Source organism: Elgaria multicarinata, chromosome 13 (genome assembly GCF_023053635.1).
Source record: "Elgaria multicarinata webbii isolate HBS135686 ecotype San Diego chromosome 13, rElgMul1.1.pri, whole genome shotgun sequence".
NCBI classification, from domain to species: Eukaryota; Metazoa; Chordata; class Lepidosauria; order Squamata; family Anguidae; genus Elgaria; species Elgaria multicarinata.
The window spans coordinates 32819407-32840450 of record NC_086183.1 but is presented as its reverse complement, the minus strand read 5'-3'; the positions used below and the strand labels follow the sequence as shown (position 1 = coordinate 32840450).

The window sequence follows — 21044 nt, the reverse complement described above, 5'->3', positions numbered from 1 at the left end:
AGCCAAACCAGGTATCTCTTCCCTCTTGCTGTCAAGGGTTTTGCTCTCAAGTCCCAGATGCCAACTTGAGGTGCTGGACTGAGGATGTGAGGGATGTTATTTCATACAGCACTTCTGCCCCCGCTCACTGCTGAAGGTTTAAGAGATGGGACCCTTCTGTTAGGAGTGATGGCCAAGAGGATACGGTTGCGAGAAGACGCTACGCGATTGAGCAAGATTATCAGGAGGCAGACAGGTCACCTTCTAAGCAGAGACCATCATGTTCTCAGGGGTGGTATGGAGGAGGAGGAGGAGGAAGGAGGAAGGAGGAGGGAGGAGGGAGGAGGGAGGAGGGAGAGGGGAGAAGGGAGAAGGGAGAAGGGAGAAGGGAGAAGGGAGAAGGAGAAGGAGAAGGAGAAGGAGAAGGAGGAGAAGAAGAAGAAGAAGAAGAAGACCACCTCTGTAAAGGCTCAAAAAGTAGTTCAACAGCAACAGTGTCCTCCAGCCTTTCCCAACCTGGTTCCTGCCAGATGTGTTGAGCTGCAATGCCCATTCTCCCCAGCCAGCATGCTGGAACTGTTGTGAGTTGTAGCCAAACACATTTGGAAGGGGAAGGCTGGAGGAGACCATTGCTGTTGAACTATTTTTTGAGCCTTTACAAAGGGTGGTGTTTTTCTCTCAGTATCACCCCTGAGAACGTGATGGTTTCCGCTCAGAAGAGTGGCTCCGTTTGCTCCTTCCAATTTCTGATGCCAGCAACTTTGGAAGGCCTGTGCTTGAGACGCAGTGTAACTCTCCCCCCCCCTCCAAAAATGGTTCTGTGCACCCCACTTCTCCAAGAGGGTAGAAGTTCCAGCGGCATGGGGCTTGCCCGGGTTTCGTTTCCTTTGGAAGGGAGGTAGTGGAGGCTTACTGGAATTTTGTCGTATTACTGTTTATTTACAGTTTGTGCCTAGGTGGAGGCACAGCTGAAACACTCCCAACAGGCAGCCAAAGTCCTCGGCTCTTGGATCGGAGGTTGAGAGTAGAGGGATGGCACCCTAAAGGGGTTACAGAGCCCAGGTTCCATGCCTTTGTCAATCTCTTTCCAAATGCAAAGTTACAATTGATCATTGTTTCTACCATCATACATCTTGCCCCCATCCCACTGCCTAGAAAGGGGAATCTGGATGACTCACCTCTGACCATTACTTGCCCTTCTTGGACCATCTTAACTGCTACAGAAACACACACACACTGAATATTGAGAGCTATCGGCACTGTTTCATCAAGTCCCAGATGCTGGACCGGAATTGCTTAAGCAAGGCAACCCATGCTGGTAACCCTAGGCCAGAGTGAGCACCTTGGGTCCAGTCAGGTTCTGTTGGACTAGAACTTCCACCATCCCTTCTCAGTGCCAGAACTTTGCCACCCCAGAAATATGCAGTTTCAAGTAGAGGACCTCTGAGCATATGCAGAGTACATTTATCCTCGTCACCGCACCCAGGTAACCATAGCTTGTCCCCATATGTCTAGAATGAACAGGCAGCACTTCCAAGCTGAAATCTGCAGTTTCCAAATAGTTTGAGTTCATCCTGGCAACTCTCTTTCATGCTCTCATTCTCTGCTTTTTTTTTAAAAAAGAGACCAGGTGCTGCTAAAATTCAATCCAATGTAAACAGGAAGGTACAATGAAAAATTAAGAGATCCCCAGGCTCCAGCGTGTCTGAAAGCCACACCTTTTAACCTGGAAGGTTTTTGCCCTAACTTTGGGTGTGTGAGTGGTCTGTGGATCCTTAATGATAAAGAAAAGGGTACTCTGCACTTTCTCAAAAGCACTCTTGTCATTATTAATACAAGTGCTGAAATGCAGATTCCAACTCTCTGGTTCAAAATTAAGCTCCATCTGTCTCTCTCTTAGCCTTCCAAAACCCCAGAGAAAATATTTGCTTCGTGTTTGTTTGCAGCACAAAAAAATATATTTAAAAACAGTGCTAGCTAGCCGGCTTCCCTTTCCAGCTCAGGCCAAAAGCTGCCCCAGTCGTGCTCTGCTTTATCGGCCCTTATGCCATTTTCAAATATTGCAAATATTCTCACTGTAGCTAAACAAACATTGTGTTTCTCTTATGGCTGTGGCAGAATTATTGCTGCATGAAAGCAAACAGACCAGCCCCCTTGGGTTCTCTCTAGCATCTCCTGCCAAAAGACTTGGCAAATACATATCAGTATAGTGAAATTGGTTGGCTTCCCTTGTGGCATATTGTCGAGGGCCGTTGCTTGCTTTGCAAAACAGGCTGGGCTTCGTTTAAGCTCCAGTCAGGACTCTATTTACAGGAGCGTGTGAAGCAATAGTAAAGAGTACAGGGGCTCTGAGCATGCACAGAGTACAATCCTACCCACCCCCCTTTGCCTCTCCGCTAGCCTGGGATTATGGAGCATGGGTTCTGAGTCAAAACATAGGCCTGGGGCTGCTCCCATGTCCAAAATTAAGCAATCCAATTAATGGCATCCAAACTACTGAAGGTAGCAGGAGGAATGTATAGTTTCGTTCGCTGCAACAAGAAAGGGACATTTGCAATCTTTGAACAGTAGCCTTCAAACCTGAGCTAAGAAAGAAAGTTGTTTGCTCTAATTTTAAAGTAATTCTTGGTGCAGAAACCGCCAGACAGATGTGCTCCTAGAAGAGGGGTGTGAAACCTCAGACCTGTGGGGCAAACCCAGCCTGCAAAACTGGCCCTTCAAATTTCCCCAAAATGCCTTGCCCTTTTCCCCTCTGACCCCTGATCTTTTATTGGTTGATTTCAGGCCTTGAGGTGAAAGAGGTCCATCACCCATCTTAGAACCAAGAGATGCTGAGGTCGGGCTTGAGCGAGTCCTGGAAATGGTTTTGAAATCCCAGCACCCAGCCCTGATAAAAAAAATAAACACCTTTGAACACGTGCAGAGTGCCTTTTCTGCCATCAGGCGTGTAGGAATGAGAAGCCGGCCCAGAGGAGTTACAATTAGACCAAGAAGATTAAGCATAGCAGAAAAGAGGGAGTTAGAGGGCCGGCAAACCAATTGTACCCATCCATTTCAGTGGGGCATTTTCAGGGGCATTCTGCCTGCTTCCGGTGCCCCTCAATGCTACATCGAAACATGGGGCTGCTCAATGCTACATCGAAACAGCAGCGTCTTGTTCAACACTTTTGCCAGCTGCAGTTCATTTAGTTCCCTGCGCTTGGCTCCAGGTCCCCTTTGGGGCATATCATTAGAGCAGAACGCCACCTGGTACCAGCACATCTGATCAAATGCAAAATGTGGATTTTGTCATTGTACGTGTGCCTATATTTATTATAATTTCCTGGCTCCCGGATTGAGATGTGGATGTGTAAACAGCCAAGGAGAGCTCTTGTGGTTTGAGCATACTTGCTGCGGTTCGAAAGTCTGCTGGAATCCTACCTCCAGAGAAATCCCAAGAAATACTTCCTGGAGAAAACCGCAAAGTGGTGTTTGAAACGAGGAAGGACCAAGGCTCAAGACTGTGCACAGGCAGGTTTGCTGACCTAAGAGCTACCTTGCTGGATCTGGCCAAGGTGTGGGTCCATCTACCCCAACGCTCTTGCACCTGTGGGCCAGTTCTGCCCCGTTTCCCTGGCCCCAGACCTTTCCCTCTGACTGTTTGCTTTCACGGCTTTTGCGTGTTTCCTCTCCATTCTAGAAAAAGGCGACGCATTTCAGCCAAGGCTTAGTTCCAAGCGATAAAAGCTTTCAGCTCTGCTGGTATTTGGGGTATCTTGGGGTGCGTCCCTTTCGACTTTGGGCCTGCCCACTACCGGAATGCAGCTTCCGAGGGCTTCTGCACCCCTGTTCTCACCCATCAGCCTTTTTCCAACCTTCAGGAAGCTCACGAGCAGAGGCCTGCCTCCCTTGTGGTCCCGAGCATCTGGTATTCAAAGCTATCCTACCTCTGAACACGGAGGTTCCATTTAGCTGTAATGGATCAGAGCTGTCATTAGGGCTTTTCCAGCTTAATGAATTCGTCAAGTTATTTGTTTCAAAACTATCCAAGACGGGGACCGTGCAGAAGAGCCATAACTCAAGTTTGAGAACACGTTGTGCATGGTGTGCAAACAGACTCGGGTTCAAGTCCCGGGCATCCGTTTTGCTGCCTGAGGCAAAAGACAAGACGCTGCCCCCCCCCAAACACACACACACACACACACCCCTCATGTACAGAAACCAACCAGAATTAGCAGTTGAATCTTATTTCAGCACTGGCAATATCATAATATCTTCCACTGTACCGTGCACCAGAGGGCAGCAAGCTGGGTTACAGATGTGGGACAGGCAGAGTTGAATGTCCCCTCGTGTCCTTTAACAGAGGGTAATATCCACAGGGCTGCTTCTGTTGCTCCCCAGCGTCAGCTGTCCAAGGCCATTGCCTCACCCTGCCTGATGGTAGGGCCGGCCCTGCTGATAGGACTGGGAGAGGCTTCTTTCTGCCCCCCTGAAAAGCTGTTGCCAGTTAGTGTAGACCAACTTCCCCCACCCTGGTGCTGTCCAGATGTGTTGGAATACAATCCCCATCATCCCCAAGCCAGGCTGGAGGCGATGGGAGTTGGAATCCAACACATCTGGAGGCCACCAGGCTTGGGGGAGGCTGACTATGGTCTGACTCAGTACGACGCAGCTTCCTCTTGGGGTAGTGAGTTCCACAAGCACATTGCACGTGTGTGAATAGCTTTATTGGTCCATCCTGAACCTACTGGATGCTGTGACGCTGTGTTGTGAGAGAGGGAGGCAAGAAATCCCTTCCCCTACACACCTTGAACCATTTGGTGTTCCTCGGTCGCATCCTGCACTTAAGACTTCTTTCATGACTACTTTCATGACTCTCTTCCCTAATCCCAGCAGCTGCTGTTTGGCCTCCAGGTTATGGGATTCATCCCTCCCATAACGCCACCACTGTAGCAGGGAAAGTGCCACGCCTTCAGGAACACCCTGTACGATTCCAAATAGGTCAGCCACCCTTGTTTGGGTAAATGGAGAAGACATTACAGTTTCCCAGGCCTGAAGATACTTGGACTGCCTTTCACACCACCACATACGCAGTTTTCAAAACTGGCTCGGGCCAAACTCCTCTGTAGCCAGAAGGGCTTCCGGTCGTTGCGGGTTTTCACGCAGCAGAAATGGGTCTGGTTTGGAATTGGACTGTTTCTCCAGACCTACCCGGAGCTCTACATATGGGCAGTTAACACGGCTCGGGAATGTCTTTCTGCAGCACTGGCCTACTGAGTGCAATAATGAGTTAGCTTTTGAGCATGCACAGAGTGCATTTCATTTATCACTTGAGTAATCACACCATTTTCTCTTTTCGGGGATTTGAGTGAAAACGTGGGTAGCGGTGCCTTTTCCAAGATGTGAGAGAACTCGGAACGTAACGAACAAGATTTGCCAGTGCTTGCTAAAATGCCACCTTTAATATGTCTTTTTCGTGCCCTCTTATTGTAAATGGCTGGAAACCAAAAGAGCCTCACCATACATGCTTTTAAAAGTCACAGCCCCATCAGTTAAAACGGGCCTCCGCTAATTAATAAAGTTCACATCGAGTAATCTACCAATTCAGCCTGTGGCTTCCTGCCAATCAAATCAAAACACTGTCAAATGTTAGGACAGCTCATTCTCAGCTGAGGGTCCACAAACCAGGATCTACTTCACATCGGAGGCAAATCACCTGCATTGGAAAGCAGGTGTGGCAGGGGTGATTTACAACTTACCTGAAAGGACCAGCTCGCTGATTTCATTCGGCTTTGCGATCCCACCAGATCAAAATCCAGTGTCTGCCTGAAGCTTAGAAGCAGGAATCCTTTGCACCACAGCCTGACCTTTTGCATGTCTCCTGCCTGTCAATCATTAAACAGGCGCCCTAGTGCAATCGCCACATCAGCTGCAGCAAGCTGGCAACAGGCGCACGCCCAGCAGACACGGCGAAGGGCATCATCTATCTCCTCCTTCTCCCGATCTCACACCTTGACGGAAGGAACAGGGGCGGACTGCAGGCAAAGGATTGAAAAAGGCAGCCCCATAATCTTTGCCCGTGTTTCTCCCTGCTCCCAAAGCAGGTGAGCAGCTCTCTGCAGATACCTGGGACAAAGAGAAACCAGGCTCAGGGAGGGTTGTCAGGTAACTTGATTCTCCAACTGTAACCAGGAAAAAGCCCAGCCCATCAATGCGCTCGCCCTCAGACAAACCAGGTGCTTCTCCCTTGCAACTAAATGCAAAAAATAAAACACACACACACACAGAGACACACCCTTCTGCCATGCAAACAAGGACTGCAGGATCTGGACCCATGGCATTAACCCTTACAGAACCACAGGGCTTTTACAATGCTGCTGCTGCTGATTCACAACAAAATGATGGTATTTAATTCGGTATTTAATTCGGGAAGGAAACTCCTCCCACGACTGTTTTTGCTAGTTGTTCCTTTGATTTATGTTCCTTGAACTGCAAAGATGCAACCAAAAGGACCTGGATTTGAACAGCGGAGTTCTACAGAAAGGCCCAGGGTGCTATCAGCAACGGTAGCACACCCAGAGTGGGTTAGGTGATGCTATCTTCTAATGGCACTGTAGAGACAACCCGCTAAGCCAGGGTTAAGCCTTTTGAGCTAACTAGGATGGCTTAGTGTGTCATGTGAACAGCATTTTTCCTAACCATGGTGGCTTAGCGTGGTGTCTGAACAGGCCCACTGGTTAGAGCATTGTTCTATCAAGCCCAACGCTCCAACTGGCAATAGTTCTAGCAATGGCTCTCCATGGTTTTGAGCAGAGAACCTTTTTAGCACCTGCGAGCCAATTCTTTTCACTGGAGATAGCCAAGGCTGAACCTGGGAACTCCTGTGTACAAAGCAAGTGTTCTAGCCCTGGACTATGCCCTCTGCCCAGCTCAATGCCAGTGGAAAATTAGGTAGGCTGTGAACAGGTGTACTGCCTGCAAGCCATTTCCACACCATAGAATCATAGAATAGTAGAGTTGGAAGGGTCCTATAAGGCCATCCAGTCCAACCCCCTGCTAAGTGCAGGAATCCACCTTAAAGCATACTTGACAGATGGTTGTCCAGCTGCCTCTAGAAGGCCTCTAGTGAGGGAGAGCCCACAACCCCTCTATGTAACTGTAGGGTGACCATATGAAAAGGAGGACAGGGCTCCTGTATCTTTAACAGTTATATTGAAAAGGGAATTTCAGCAGGGGTCATTCGTATATATGGAGAACCTGGTGAAATTTCTTCTTCATCACAACAGTTAAAGCTGCAGGTGCCCTGCCTTCTTTTGTATATGGTCATACTAGTCAGGGCAGCTTTAACTGTTGTGATGAAGAGGAAACTTCACCAGGTGCTGCAGGCATACAAATGACACCTGCTGAAATTCCATTTTCTGTGCAACTGTTAAAGATACAGGAGCCCTGTCCTCCTTTTCATATGGTCACCCTAGGTAACTGGTTCCATTGTCGTACTGCTCTAACAGGAAGTTTTTTCTGATGTCCAGGTGGAATCTGGCTTCCTGTAACTTGAGCCCGTTATTCCGTGTCCTGCACTCTGGGAGGATCGAGAAGAGATCCTGGCCCTCCTCTGTGTGACAACCTTTCAAGTCTTTGAAGAGTGCTATCATGTCTCACTTCCATCTTCTCTTCTCCAGGCTAAACATGCCCAGTTCTTTCAGTCTCTCTTCATAGGGCTTTGTTTCCAGACCCCTGATCATCCTGGTTGCCCTCCTCTGAACACGCTCCAGCCTGTCTGCGTCCTTCTTGAATTGTGGAGCCCAGAACTGGACACAATACTCTATGGACACCACCCCCCTCCAGAAGTCTCATGCTGCTCAATGTGCATTCTTCATTTGCAAATATTTCAAAGGGCCTCCACCCCCTGAGGCTTAATTTAAGCCACAGCCCAGCTGTAGAAGCTGTTGACAGTGCCAGCAGAAGACATGCACGTACGCTTTATTGCTTCACGGGGCAGCTCATTACAAGGGTAACAGCATAAAGAAGTATGTCATATAGATATTTGCAGCGAAAGCTAATATAGAGCAAATTTTTTGGATATTATTGGTGTAATAGACATAGGAAGGTTTACCAGGACAGAATCAAGTTGTTTCCAGCACCAAGCAATGTCAACCTGCATCGTAATATTTCTGACAGTTCACCCCACAAATTTCCACAAACTGTGTCCCTCCAAGTTGCTGGGGAACATGGGTGGGAGGGTGCTGCTTGTGGGTCCCTGGTCGACAGCTGTTTGGCCCCTGTGTGAACAGAGTGCTGGACTAGATGGACCCTCGGTCTGATCCAGCCTCAGGGCTCTTCTGATGTTGTTACGTTGCACGTTTTGCAGTCCTAAAAGTGGTCTTGTTTTTAAAACTTGATGTTGTGCAGACTTCTACTGTTACTTTCTACTGTTAGTTTTTCCCTACCCTGTGCCTGCTTACCCTACCCTGTACCTGTTTGCATTCTCTTCCCCTCCTTATTGTTTTACTATGATTTTATTAGATTGTAAGCCTATGCGGCAGGGTCTTGCTATTTACTGTTTTACTCTGTACAGCACCATGTACATTGATGGTGCTATATAAATAAATGATAATAATAATAATAATAATGGTCTTGTTGTCCAAATGACACAAAAGACCCTTCATCTTGAAATGGGACATCTTCGTTTTGAAGATGAGAGAACAATCCAGGTAGAAACAGTTCTCTGTTTGTTCATTGTATGTTGAACAATCGGATAGAATACAGCATTCCCCATGCTAGGACTCCAACCCTAACCACCTTCCGTAGCTCCAGTTCACGCCTGGGGAGCTTTGCCTCCTCAACCCTAACCCGAGGATTAACCCTAACCCTAATCTGCAGAGGCCACCAGTGAGGGAGGAAGCAGCAGCCAGGCACCTCTCCATCATGCCTAGGTCCAGCTCCAGCTGAGAGCCCCCTCCCTCCTGCTACCAACTGTCTCTGCAAAGGCCACCAGTGGGGGAGGAAGCAGCAGCCAGGCACCTCTCCATCGTGCCTGGGTCCAGCTCCAGCTGAGAGCCCCCTTCCTCCTCCTACCAACTGTCACTGCTGAACTTTGCAACTAAGATTGTAGTGCCTGAATTTGCTTTCCTTTTCCCCCTCCTCCTCCCTCCCAATCCCCTTTCCTTTTGTGTTATGTCTTTTACATGTCTGTGGGCAGGGACTGTCAAGAAATACTTTTGTAAGCCGCCGTGAGAGCCTTTTTTGGCTGAATGGCGGCATAAAAATCCTTAAATAAATAAATAAAAATAAATAATTTACCACTGAGACTTGGGCAAGATCAACACCAAGCAGGATGTAGCACTATGAAAGTGGTATGAAAGCAGTATCTAAGAGGCAGGAGCACTGACAACTGCTGGGGCCCATTGACACGTACCATATACCGCTTTCATACCGGTTTCACACTGCTATATCCTGCTTGGTGCAGATCTGGCCTTGATTTTGCAGCTTGGGGAAACCCAAAGAGATGCTTCAGAATCGTGAGATCTTTCCAAAAAGTGCACACCGATACTCCTGACGTTAGCACACGTCTGACTGCCCTTTTATTTGAACGTTCAGATGTTAACGTGAGCAATTCCGAATCAAACATGCCACCAATAGAGATGTGGCATATTCGGAACGAGGCCTTTTGAGCCCCAAGTAACGTGGAGCGTCTGTGTCTTAAGAGTGGCATCTGGGCTGGGGGGAAAGAACCCGCGAGTCCTGATTCCCAGGTCTGCAGGCTGGCCAGCCAATGTCTATACCAGCCTTCCTCAACCTGGGGCGCTCCAGATGTGTTGGACTACAACTCCCAGAATGCCCCAGCCAGCTTTGCAGTCCAACACATCTGGAGCGCCCCAGGTTGAGGAAGGTTGGTCTATACCGTCGAGCAGGGATGACGAACGTCTTGGCCAGATGTTGCTAGGGCTGTTGCTCCCATCATGCATCACCACGGGCAAGCTGGCTGGAGCTGAGGGGGAAATGCCATCCAGCCGCACTTGGAGGGCCCACGTTCTTCCTCTCTGCTGAATAGGCAGCTAAGTCCAAACCAGGCCGCCGGGCTTTCCAGTGTTACAAAAGACGTCCGCCGCTCTCGCATCAAATGCAGAAAACAGCTCGTTGCTGAGAAGGGGAGCCGGGTGCCCTGGCTTTCTAGCTTTGCTGGGAACACAATCTGTGATTTCCAACCACCAGCGCATTTTCCTTCTGTCAGGCCATGCCGTATGCTGAGGGTGACAGAAGATGTGACGCACCAGAGAGGCCTGCTCTTCCTAGTCTCCCGGGCTTACTATTCTCGTCTCTCCCATCTTAAATATTTTGTGCAGATTTGCAGTTCACAGCGGTTGCTCTCCCCCAAACCATGCCATCACAGTCCCTCTCTTAGGCGTCCTTTTCACAACAGCAAAACAGTAGAACCTGGGCTGTACCGTTTCAGATTCCTCTTCCAAATGCAAAACGAAACCATGATCCCCCACGTCAGAGAGAAGCCAAAGCTAACACCCTTCTTCCTGATATGCTAGTGTTCTACATGCAAGGATTTGCTCATTTTTTAATCTGGAAGGGTGTTCCGTCACATCGCCCGCCCCCACCACAAAGTAAAACCCGTCACTTCCGTCTTCCAAGAACAATGGTGGTTTTCAGCACTTTGGGGACGTGGCGGATAGTGAGCGAAACTCGGGTCCCGCGCTGCAACGTCTCCCCGAGCGCAGAGCCACACAGGGCTGCGTTAGCCACTTTCTCTGTAACGGCGTCCTCTGGGGCGGGGCGGATGCCGTGAAGGTAGCGGACATACATGTCTTCCCGCAAGACGAGGAGGCTGCGGGGCTTCAACAGCAGGGACTGGAAGTGACGCTGCTCCTCCGTCCGTGGGGTGGACTCCTGGAAAAGACAAAGCCATCCTCATTGTTCCTGTACTCCGAATCTCCCCTTTCCGTCAAAAAACAATCCTCAAGGCAGCTACAGAAATACGGATAAGGAACACCTGAATTTAAACTTAACATCAAAACACCATTAAAAGCACTCAATACGGATGCAATTCTATGCCTGTTTAGCCAGGGAAAAAGTCCTAGAACTTTTTTTTCTGGCTTTAGAAATCTGAGAAAGACACAAAAATACTACTCGTTATCACCTGGCCTTCTTTGCACTCCCCCAGCCCCAAAAATGAGTTTCCCACCCCAGTGATAACTGTGGGGACCCTATCGTCATCACTGCCAGAAGCTGTTAAACACCAAGGAGCAGAATAAGCCCTGTGAAGAGAGACTGAAAGAACTGGGCGTGGTTAGACTGGAGAAGAGAAGATTGAGGGGAGACGTGATAGCACTCTTCAAATACTTAGAAGGTTGTCACACAGAGGAGGGCCAGGATCTCTTCTCGATCCTCCCAGAGTGCAGGACATGGAATAACAGGCTCAAGTTAGGAAGCCAGATTCCGGCTGGACATCAGGAAAAACTTCCTGACTGTTAGAGCAGTACGACAATGGAACCAGTTACCTAGGCAGGTTGTGGGCTCTCCCACACTAGAGGCCTTCAAGAGGCAGCTGGACAAGCATCTGTCAGGTATGCTTTAGGGTGGATTCCTGCATTGAGCAGGAGGTTGGACTCGATGGCCCTTCCAACTCTGCTATTCTATGATTCTATGATTCTATAAGGCTAGATTATTAGTATTATTAGAATGATTTTGCCTTTCTGTCGTATTCACCTCTTCGTCTTCCGTTTGCTGCCCTCTGCTGACGGGATGGTAGAAGTCAAGGAGGGTGTGAGACCCCAAGTTGATGGTAGTGACAGTGGGGAAGTACAGGCAGCCGTCCTCGTGAGGCTGCAAGCAAACAGGACCTGGCGTCAGGCGGAGAAAAGAGAGAGGCGGCCCGCTGCTGCCCAAATGTTGAGATAGGAATAGATGGGGGAAGAAGACTATCAAAAGTGCACACACACACACACACACACACACACACACACACAGAGTTCCCGATATCAGAGCATGAGCCCCACTCCCCGGACAGGCTAAGGTACCATGATGCCCTCTCCAGGCCGGTATTCGTTCACCAGGACATGATTCGCCAGCTTCCCTTCAAAGACGCCGAGGGAGGACACTTTGTCAGCGTAGGCCTGAAGCCAGGAGGGCAATTTCTCCAGAACCATCCCTTTCGCGTGAGGCAGTCCTCCTGCAGGAAGCCGAGGAAAGAGGAGAGAGCCACGGATTTAAAATACATCAGAACACACGAAACCCTCAGGCAGGTCAATTCCACATGGATCATCTGGCATCGCTAAACACGGCTCTGTCTTGCCTCCATTTCCCCCTGTGAGGCTCTCACCTGGGAAAGCTGACGCCACAATAAAATTGTTAAGTGTTTAAGTTGCTACACCCTCTTCGCTGTTTTTATACTTGCTCAGAGGAGCTCAGAGTCACTGACATACAACAGATTTCTCCTCCAAGCCCCCTTTGCTGGGAGGAAAACACTAAACAAGAATACGAAAAAAAGAAGACAGAAAGAAAGTCTGGGTCCCAAGTCTTCAGTCAACACATGCAGTCTGCACAAAGCTTAAGCGATATTGTGTCCTCATACGTGCAACAGACAAATGATCTGTCTCCTTCTCTCTCTCTCTCTCGCTGAGCCACACACTTACCCCAGTTTTGCAGCCTCCTCCCAGACAGCTGAGTCCATTTTGGCTTGGGGGCACCATAAACCTGAAGATGACAAACACAAGACGTTCATCTGTGCACCGTCAGAGCCCTGTGCAGCCGCTCCACGCTGCTTCCCCTTGAAGGGTTTTCTGAGTTGCAGAAGAGGCAGTAAGAAAACACTGGAGGGGCATGAGGAGACGTCGACGCCGTCTGGACAGCCTGTCAACTTTCGTGAAAGGGGCGGAATGACAGTGCTATAAAAGCCGCCCCTGGAAGCACCGTAAGCATCAGACAGATGCTGAATGCAACCAGCCCACTTCCAAAGCATCACCCAGATGTGTATTTATGACCTCAAGTTTCCTCTCTCTAAAACAGGAACATTGATGTTCGCTTTGCCAAGCCTGAAATCTCCAGGAGCTTTGTTCTACAACTCCCATTGTCCCCAAGCAACATAGAGGATGATCTGGAGGGCACCAGATTGGGAAGGGCTGATTTATACCCTCCATCACACCATTGCCAGTATCATAGAACAGAATCATAGACTAGTAGAGTTGGAAGGGGCCTCTAAGGCCATCGAGTCCAGCCCCCTGCTCAATGCAGGAATTTATGTATTTATTTATTTATTACATTTTTTATACCGCCCAATAGCCGATGCTCTCTGGGCGGTTCACAAAAATTAAAACCATGAAGAGCATAAAAACAACCAACAAATTTAAAACACAAATACAAAATACAATATAAAAAGCACGACCAGAATAAAACCACACAGCAAAAATTAATATAGGTTAAAATATGAGATTAAAACAGCAAAGTTTAAATTTAAGTTAAATTAGGTGTTAAAATACTGAGAAAATGAAAAGGTCTTCAGCTGGCGACGGAAAGAAAACAATGTAGGCGCCAGGCGAACCTCTCTGGGGAGCTCGTTCCACAGCTGGGGTGCCACAGCAGAGAAGGCCCTCCTCCTGGTAGCCACCTGCCTCATTTCCTTTGGCAGAGGCTCACGGAGAAGGACCCCTGTGGATGACCTTAGGGTCTGAGCAGGTAAATATGGGAGGAGGCGTTCATTCAGATAGCCTGGCCCCAAGCCATTTAGGGCTTTAAATGTTAATACCAGCACTTTGAATCGGCCCGGACCTGGACTGGCAGCCAATGAAGCTGGAAAAGGACTGGCGTAACGTGATCTCACTGGTCAGTCCCTGTTAGTAACCATGCTGCCCTGTTTTGTACCTGTTGAAGTTTCCGGACCGTTTTCAAAGGCAGCCCCACGTATAACGCATTGCAGTAATCCAAACGAGAGGTTATCAGAGCATGGATAACTGTAGCTAGGCTATCTCTGTCCAGATAAGGGCGCAGCTGGTATATCAGCCTAAGCTGATAAAAGGTGCTCTTTGCCACTGAGTTCACCTGTGCCTCAAGTGACAGTTCTGGATCCAAGAGCACCCCCAAACTACGGACCCGATCTTTTAGGGATAGTGCAACCCCGTCCAGGACAGGGATGCTTTAAGGAATCCACCCTAAAGCATCCCTGACAAATGGTTAACCAGCTGCCTCTTGAATGCCTCCAGTGTGGGAGAGCCCACCACCTTCCTGGGTAACTGGTTCCATTGTCGTATTGTTCTAACAGTCAGGAAGTTTTTCCTGATGTCCAGTTGGAATCAGAGGCAGTATGCCTATGAACACCAGTTGCTGGGGAACATGGGTGGGAGGGTACTGTTGCTTGTGGGTTCCCAGTCAACAGCTGCCTGGCCACTGCGAGGACAGAGTGCTGGACTAGATGGACCCTTGGTCTGATCCAGCCTCAGGGCTCTTCTGACGTTCTTACTGTCGAGAAGGAGATGGAGACATAAAGAGCAAACCATTCTACCTATTCTACATGATCACTAGTGATCTATGGATGGAGATCAGTTTACTTAAACTCACCAGTGGGCATCTGATGTGAACACTAAACACTAAGAACATAAGAAGAGCCATGCTGGACCACGTCCATCTAGTCTAACATTCTGATACTGTATGTTTTTATACTGTTATTTTTGATGGTTTTAAATTTTTTATATTTTTAATGTTTACTGTTTTTAACTTTTGTAAACTGCCCAGAGAGCTTCGGCTATGGGGCGGTATATAAATGATGATGATGATGATGATGATGATGATGATGATGATAATAATAATAATAATAATAATAATAATAATAATAATGCCATCAGGACTAGTAGCCACTGATAGCTTTATCCTGCATGAATTTGTCCAAGCCCCTTTGGAAGTCATCCAGATTGGTGGCCATCACTACACCTTGTGGAAGTGAATTCCATCGTTTAACTAGGCGCTGTGTGAAGAAGTCCTTCCTTTTATGTGTCCTGAATCTCCCACTAATCAATTTCCTGGGATGACCCCATTGGATTCTAGGTTTATGAGAGAGGGAGAAAAATGCCTCCACTTCCTCCATAATTGTGTACACTTCTATCATGTCTCCCCTTACTCACCTTTCTTCGTAGCTAAGCGACTTTTAAAATCACACATTAGATGAATTCAGGAGAATGTTTGTCAGCCACGATACATAAGAATGGAGCTTCTGTGTTCAGAAGCAATGTATTTCAGATCAGCAGATATTAGGGGGACATGGCAGGGGGTGAGCATTTCCATTTTGCCCTGCTTTTGAGCTTCACTGTCCAAAGCAGGATGCTGGGTTTGGATGGATGTTGGGTTAAACTAATAAGTTGCTTCTTAACACATGCCAGGAAGGCTAAAATAAACGCACATAATACCTGTTGCAAAAGATATGCCTCCTCGGCCTCGGTGATGAAATCTGGAATGTAATAGGCAGCTGGTGGAGACTGTAAACAGAAGAGAGAATTTTGGAAAGGCTGAAAGTACAAAACGTGCGTTGTAGGCCCTGACCTAAACACGAAAAAAGCAGAACGTCAGCTCCTAGCTGCTGCCATGTGAATTATCTAAACATTGCATGTCATAGTCAGGGCACTGGTACTTAACATGAAAAATGAGCAATACCTACAAAATGCCTGTTTTCCCCCAAACTCAAAAGCAACTTATATAACAATGCTTCATTTCCATCTCTACAGAAACCACAATGTCCTTCATTTTAAAGAGTTTTGGCCTGATTGTCTCATTTAAGCTATACTTACACCAGTCAGTTTGAGAATTCTCTCTCTCTCTCTCTCTCTCTCTCTCTCTCACACACACACACACACACACACACACACTCACACTGTTTGCTAACTTTTCTGCTAGCCACTGTAGCATAATGTTTTATCTCCATTTTGTGAAAAGTTTCACCTCCTGATCTCTGCACATCAAAGACGTTGTTAAAGGCACAAGAGCCAACTAATGCATTTTCTTCTGGGTCTGTTGGCAATCCTATATAGTATACGGTCTGCCAGTCGGGACAATCCACATCTAAAATTACGTGCTGGTGCAAACAGCAGTCTAACCAGTACCACACATATATGCGGACCTTGCAAACATATTTTACCACTTAATTTGGAAAAAGCAGCCAATAAAGTCACCACTTTGGATGTTTTTAAATAGAAAAGAGGGTAACATATTTATTTACTTATTTATTTATTACATTTTTATACTGCCCAATAGCCGAAGCTCTCTGGGCAGTTCACAAAAATTAAAACCATTAAGAACATAATAAAACATCCAACAATCTAAAAACCCAAATACAAAATACAATATAAAAAGCATAACCAGGATATTATTGTTGCTATTATTACTACTACAACCACCACTTTTGAAAAGGCAGAAGCAAATCTGCAGTACAAAGAGAAGTTTAAACCTGATCTCTATATTAAACCATGCTTACTTCACTTCTAGCTCTGGTGCGTGCATATGTGAATGTGAGCATGAAAAATTGATGGGATGGCTCACTCATCGCATACCCAGCTTTTAAAACGAATAGCTCATAACCCGAAACAATCCTGTAGCAACCCATCACTCCTCTGACGACATGGTACCTGCACGACGCGGAATGGCTCCAGTGCCAGAATTCCAGCACACGTCTCCGACATCTCTGAATCTGGATCGATCACAAACCAAAGCGGAGCTTTCTCGGTTTCTTCTCAAGCCATCACAAATCCAGGGCCTGACCCAGGTGGAGGAGGACTTCCTGTTGCTCACTCAGGAAAGCTGGCAACATCACAGTGGAATGTGTTAGGGAAAGGACTCGGACATACCTGGGGGAAGCCAGTTTGGTGAGAGAAAGATATAAGAACATCGGAAGAGCCTGCTGGATCAGACCAAGGGTCCATCTAGTCCAGCACTCTGTTCACACAGTGGCTGACCAGCCGTCAGCCAGGGATGAACAAGTAGGACATGGTGCAACCAAGGCCGGTGCTACCATAGAGGCCACTCAGGCGGCCGCCTAGAGCGCCAAGCTAAGAGGGGCGCCGGACACAGCACAGCACTCACGCGCGTTGGCTGTGAGCCGGCCCGGCCCGAGGATTCAGCTGGGCCTGGGCGGGTGAGATGGCGCCCCGTGCCCGCCCAGCCGAAGCGAAGGCAGGGACGCTGGGGTGGGGGTGGGGCGGCTCCACGTTTGGACTTCCAGAACACACCCAGAAGACAGACACACAGAGAGAGAATGTATGGGTGAATGGGGTGCAGGGGGTCTTTGAGTGAATGCATGTGTTCATGCGTGTGTTTGTTTGGAGTGAGTGATGCTGAGTGTGTCCGTGTGTGTGCACGTGTAAGTTGGGGGGATGGTTTGGAGGTGATATTCCTATTAAATAATGCATTTTAGACCCATAGATGTTCCTTTCCAATTTGTTTGCTATAATTGGCACGATGTATTTCTTGCACTTTAAAATAAATTTAGCAGTTTCAAGTTTTGTGCTTCTTAATTCTTCCAGGAAACATGTGTTCTTAAAAATCAAAGTTGGCATTTTTTTTGGGGGTGGGGGTGAAAGTAGCTCACCTTGCCTAGGGTGCAAAATAGTCTGGCACCGGCCCTGGGTGCAACAGCTCCCTCCCACCCATGTTCCCCGGCAACTGGTTGGAGGTCTTTGCTCACACCCAACCACTGCTACTCTGAACCCCACCTTCTTCTGTTGGTTCTCCCAAATTGTCTGTCCTTAAGTTTGTAAGCTCTTTGACATGGAGATACCTCTCAGTTCTGGCTTTTTGTTTTGCTTTGTGTTTCCTTTGAACACAGCTTTTTATTCCCCCAGGCTTTTAAACGGCTTTTTAGGCTGCACTCCAATGCTTGTTTAGACGGGGTGGGTGGGGTGGGAAAGTCCTACAACCCCCAGCATTGAGTGCTGAAAGTTGTAGGTTTTTCCCCTCCGTCTAAACATGTATAGGATCGCGCCTTTAAAGGACTTCTAGATCTGATTTGTTTACATACTGATTCTACCTGGGGGTGGGGTTTAAAACAGTTTTGTTTTTATTTTTGTATTGTTATATTTATTCATATTCAGTTATTTAGGGTGACCATATGAAAAGGAGGACAGGGCTCCTGTATCTTTAACAGTTGCATTGAAAAGGGAATTTCAGCAGGTGTCATTTGGATATATGGAGAACCTGGTGAAAGTTCCTCTTCATCACCACAGTTAAAGCTGCAGGTACCCTGCCCTCTTTTAAACCTGGTCACAGTATAGCTACAATATAGCTCCTGCACCTTGAATTGTTGTGATGAAGAGGAAATTTCACCAGGTGCAACATGCATACAAATGACACCTGCTGAAATTTCCTTTTCCATGCAACTGTTAAAGATACAGGAGCCCTGTCCTCCTTTTCATATGGTCACCCTACAGTTATTATTTAATCCGCCCCATAACTAACCATTATTATGACACGTGTTGGCTGCCTTGAAGGGCAGCATAGAAATTCCTCAATAAAACACACAAAACAAACGTGTCTCTTGACGGCACTGTGAAAACCCTATTTGGAATCGCAGGCTGTCCTGTTGAATTTCTGCCTGTTGGGGATGTAGGAGAGGAAATTGGGGAGGGGGAAAGACTGCAAGCCCAAGACGTCTCGAGGCCTGGCTTTCCCTCTCCCCTGATCCAAAAGAACCCAGGAGTCCTGACTCCCACCAGGCTTGGCAAAGGCAAGAAAAAGAACCCAGGCGTCCTGACCTGCCCCCTCCCCCTCCCATTGCAATCCAAGCTCACTCACTCATTCCAACAGAGAGCAGGGCGACACATTTCCGGGTGGCCCGTTGAGTGGCAGCCTCCTCTGTCCAATGAAAACCAAGCTGTGTAGGTCCCGCCTTTCTTCAACTAAGAGAACCAATCAGCTCTCTGCGGAACACAGAGGCGGGGCATCGCTTCTGAGCTTGGTGCTGGTGGGGGTGGGGGGGAGTAGGGGTCCCTAGATCTATAGCGGTAGAGGGAAGCAGAGCACAGAGGTGGAGAAGAGGGTGTGGCACTAGGACTCCTGGGTTCTCATTGAGGAAAGCTGGCTATGGCAGAGCAAAGCATGCTGGGAAACTGGACTCCTGGGTTCTTTTGGAGGTGACCCCTATGAGCTTAGATGGTTTCTAAGCCTTACCTCGGGTGGCCCTCTGAAAAGGAGGACAGGGCTCCTGTGTCTTTAACGTAGGGTGACCCTTTGAAAAGAAGGACAGGGCTCCTGGATCTTTAACATAGGGTGACCCTATGAAAAGGAGGACAGGGCTCCTGGATCTTTGACATAGGGTGACCACATGAAAAGGAGAACAGGGCTCCTGGATCTTTAACATAGGGTGACCCTATGAAAAGGAGGACAGGGCTCCTGTATCTTTCACATAGGGTGACCACATGAAAAGGAGGACAGGGCTCCTGGATCTTTCACATAGGGTGACCACATGAAAAGGAGAACAGGGCTCCTGGATCTTTAACATAGGGTGACCCTATGAAAAGGAGGACAGGGCTCCTGTATCTTTCACATAGGGTGACCACATGAGAAGGAGGACAGAGCTCCTGTACCTTTAACAGTTGTATTGAAAAGGGAATTTCAGCATGTGTCATTTGTATATATGGGGAACCTGGTGAAATTTCCTCTTCATCACAACAGTTAAAGTTGCAGGTACCCTGCACTCTTTTGTATCTGGTCACTCTAATATAGCTCTTGCAGCTTTAACTGGTGTGATGAAGAGGAAATTTCACCAGGTTCTCCATATATACAAATGCCACCTGCTGACATTCCCTTTTCTATACAACTGTTAAAGATACAGGAGCCCTGTCCTCCTTTTCATATGGTCACCGGACAGGGCTCCTGTATCTTTCACATAGGGTGACCACATGAAAAGGAGGACAGGGCTCCTGTATCTTTAACATAGGGTGACCACATGAAAAGGTGGACAGGGCTCCTGTATCTTTAACATAGGGTGACCCTATGAAAAGGAGGACAGGGCTCCTGTATTTTTAACAGTTGCACAGAGAAGGGAATTTCAGCTGGTGTCATTTTTGTGCATGCAGCACCTGGGGAAATTCCCTCTTCATCATAACAGTTAAAGGTGCAGGAGCTATACTAGAGTGACCAGATTTAAAAGAGGGCAGGGCAACTGCAGCTTTTCACTGCTGTGATGAAGAGGAAATTTCACCAGGTTCTCCATATATACAAATGACACCTGCTGAACTTCCCTTTTCTATGCAACTGTTAAAGATACAGGAGCCCTGTCCTCCTTTTCATAGGGTCACCCTAAAGCTTTACCCAACTTGGTGCCTGCCAGATGTGTTGGTACTACAACTCCCAGCATCCCCCCAACACATCTGGAGGGCACCAGGTTGGGGGAGCCTGCATTGCATGCCTTTGCAAAGGTTACCAGCCATCATGGCTGAATGAAACCTCCATGTGCAGAAGCAGTTCATCTCTGAGTACCAGTTGTTGGGGGGGGGGGACAAACAACAATGGATAGCTTATCCCCCACAGAGCCTGATGGTGCCTTTTTTTGGAGGTGCCAGATGCCTCCTTGCAAGCAAAACACTGGCCCCTGTTCTGATGCAGCGAGGCAATCCTTATCACACCAGAATTAATCGGAAGTCAGTGAATTTAAATAGTTATCTGCCTCGGACCACCTTCCCCAACCCTCCCATCACTGGAATGTACCCCACCCCACCCCGAGACCGGGGAACGTTGGTATCCACAAAACCCCCATTATAAGCCTTTCACAGCAGGAGCGTGTCCTCTTTTAACCTGCAAGAACCTTTCAGACTGAGGTGGATATATCAGTAATAATTTCCCTGCAGCTTTCAAATTCCTAATTCTGGCTTCTTCATGCTTTCCTTTTCCTGGGTACCTTTTTCTAACTGGTCTGTAACAGATTCCTACTCAGTTCCGGCCACGCATTTGGCCTTCTCTCCTTCCAATGCTTTCTGAACTCTGGAGTCTTGCTAATATTTCCATGGTTGGTTCTTCTTTTGCGCTGACCCAGCGTTTCCCAACCTGATGCCTTCCAAACGTGTTGTTGTACAACTGCCCCCACACACAAAAAATTCCCCAGCCAG

General features: G+C 47.9%; 2 protein-coding genes across 3 annotated transcripts in view; both read right to left on the bottom strand.

Annotated features, from left to right (window-relative positions):
- The window catches only part of SYNE4 (spectrin repeat containing nuclear envelope family member 4), a 29359-nt gene extending 23569 nt beyond the window's left edge, over nucleotides 1-5790 (bottom strand). For both annotated transcript variants that reach the window (XR_010026084.1, XM_063140316.1), the window contains exon 1: nucleotides 5718-5790. The gene's annotated coding sequence lies outside the window, so the exon portion shown is untranslated. The remainder of the gene's footprint in view (nucleotides 1-5717) is intronic.
- Nucleotides 5791-9858: 4068 nt separating this feature from the next.
- Nucleotides 9859-18780, bottom strand: ALKBH6 (alkB homolog 6). Its single transcript, XM_063140323.1, has 7 exons — nucleotides 18733-18780; nucleotides 16572-16790; nucleotides 15360-15428; nucleotides 12600-12660; nucleotides 11985-12136; nucleotides 11674-11790; nucleotides 9859-10854 (listed from the first exon to the last, which is right to left on the bottom strand). The coding sequence occupies exons 2-7, from the start codon at nucleotides 16623-16625 to the stop codon at nucleotides 10582-10584; spliced, it is 726 nt and encodes a 241-aa protein (XP_062996393.1). The 5' UTR covers nucleotides 16626-16790; nucleotides 18733-18780; the 3' UTR covers nucleotides 9859-10581.
- Between the last annotated feature and the right edge of the window lie 2264 nt (nucleotides 18781-21044).

Excerpts from the sequence above, each read along its gene's own strand:
- ALKBH6 (XM_063140323.1), bottom strand. The coding sequence starts at position 16,625 with ATGTCGGAGACGTGTGCTGGAATTCTGGCACTGGAGCCATTCCGCGTC. Across the intron at positions 12,661-15,359 it reads AGGCATATCTTTTGCAACAG|GTTTATGGTGCCCCCAAGCC; the intron begins GTATTATGTGCG and ends TGTCATCTTCAG. Across the intron at positions 12,137-12,599 it reads GAGGAGGCTGCAAAACTGGG|GAGGACTGCCTCACGCGAAA; the intron begins GTAAGTGTGTGG and ends GGCTTCCTGCAG.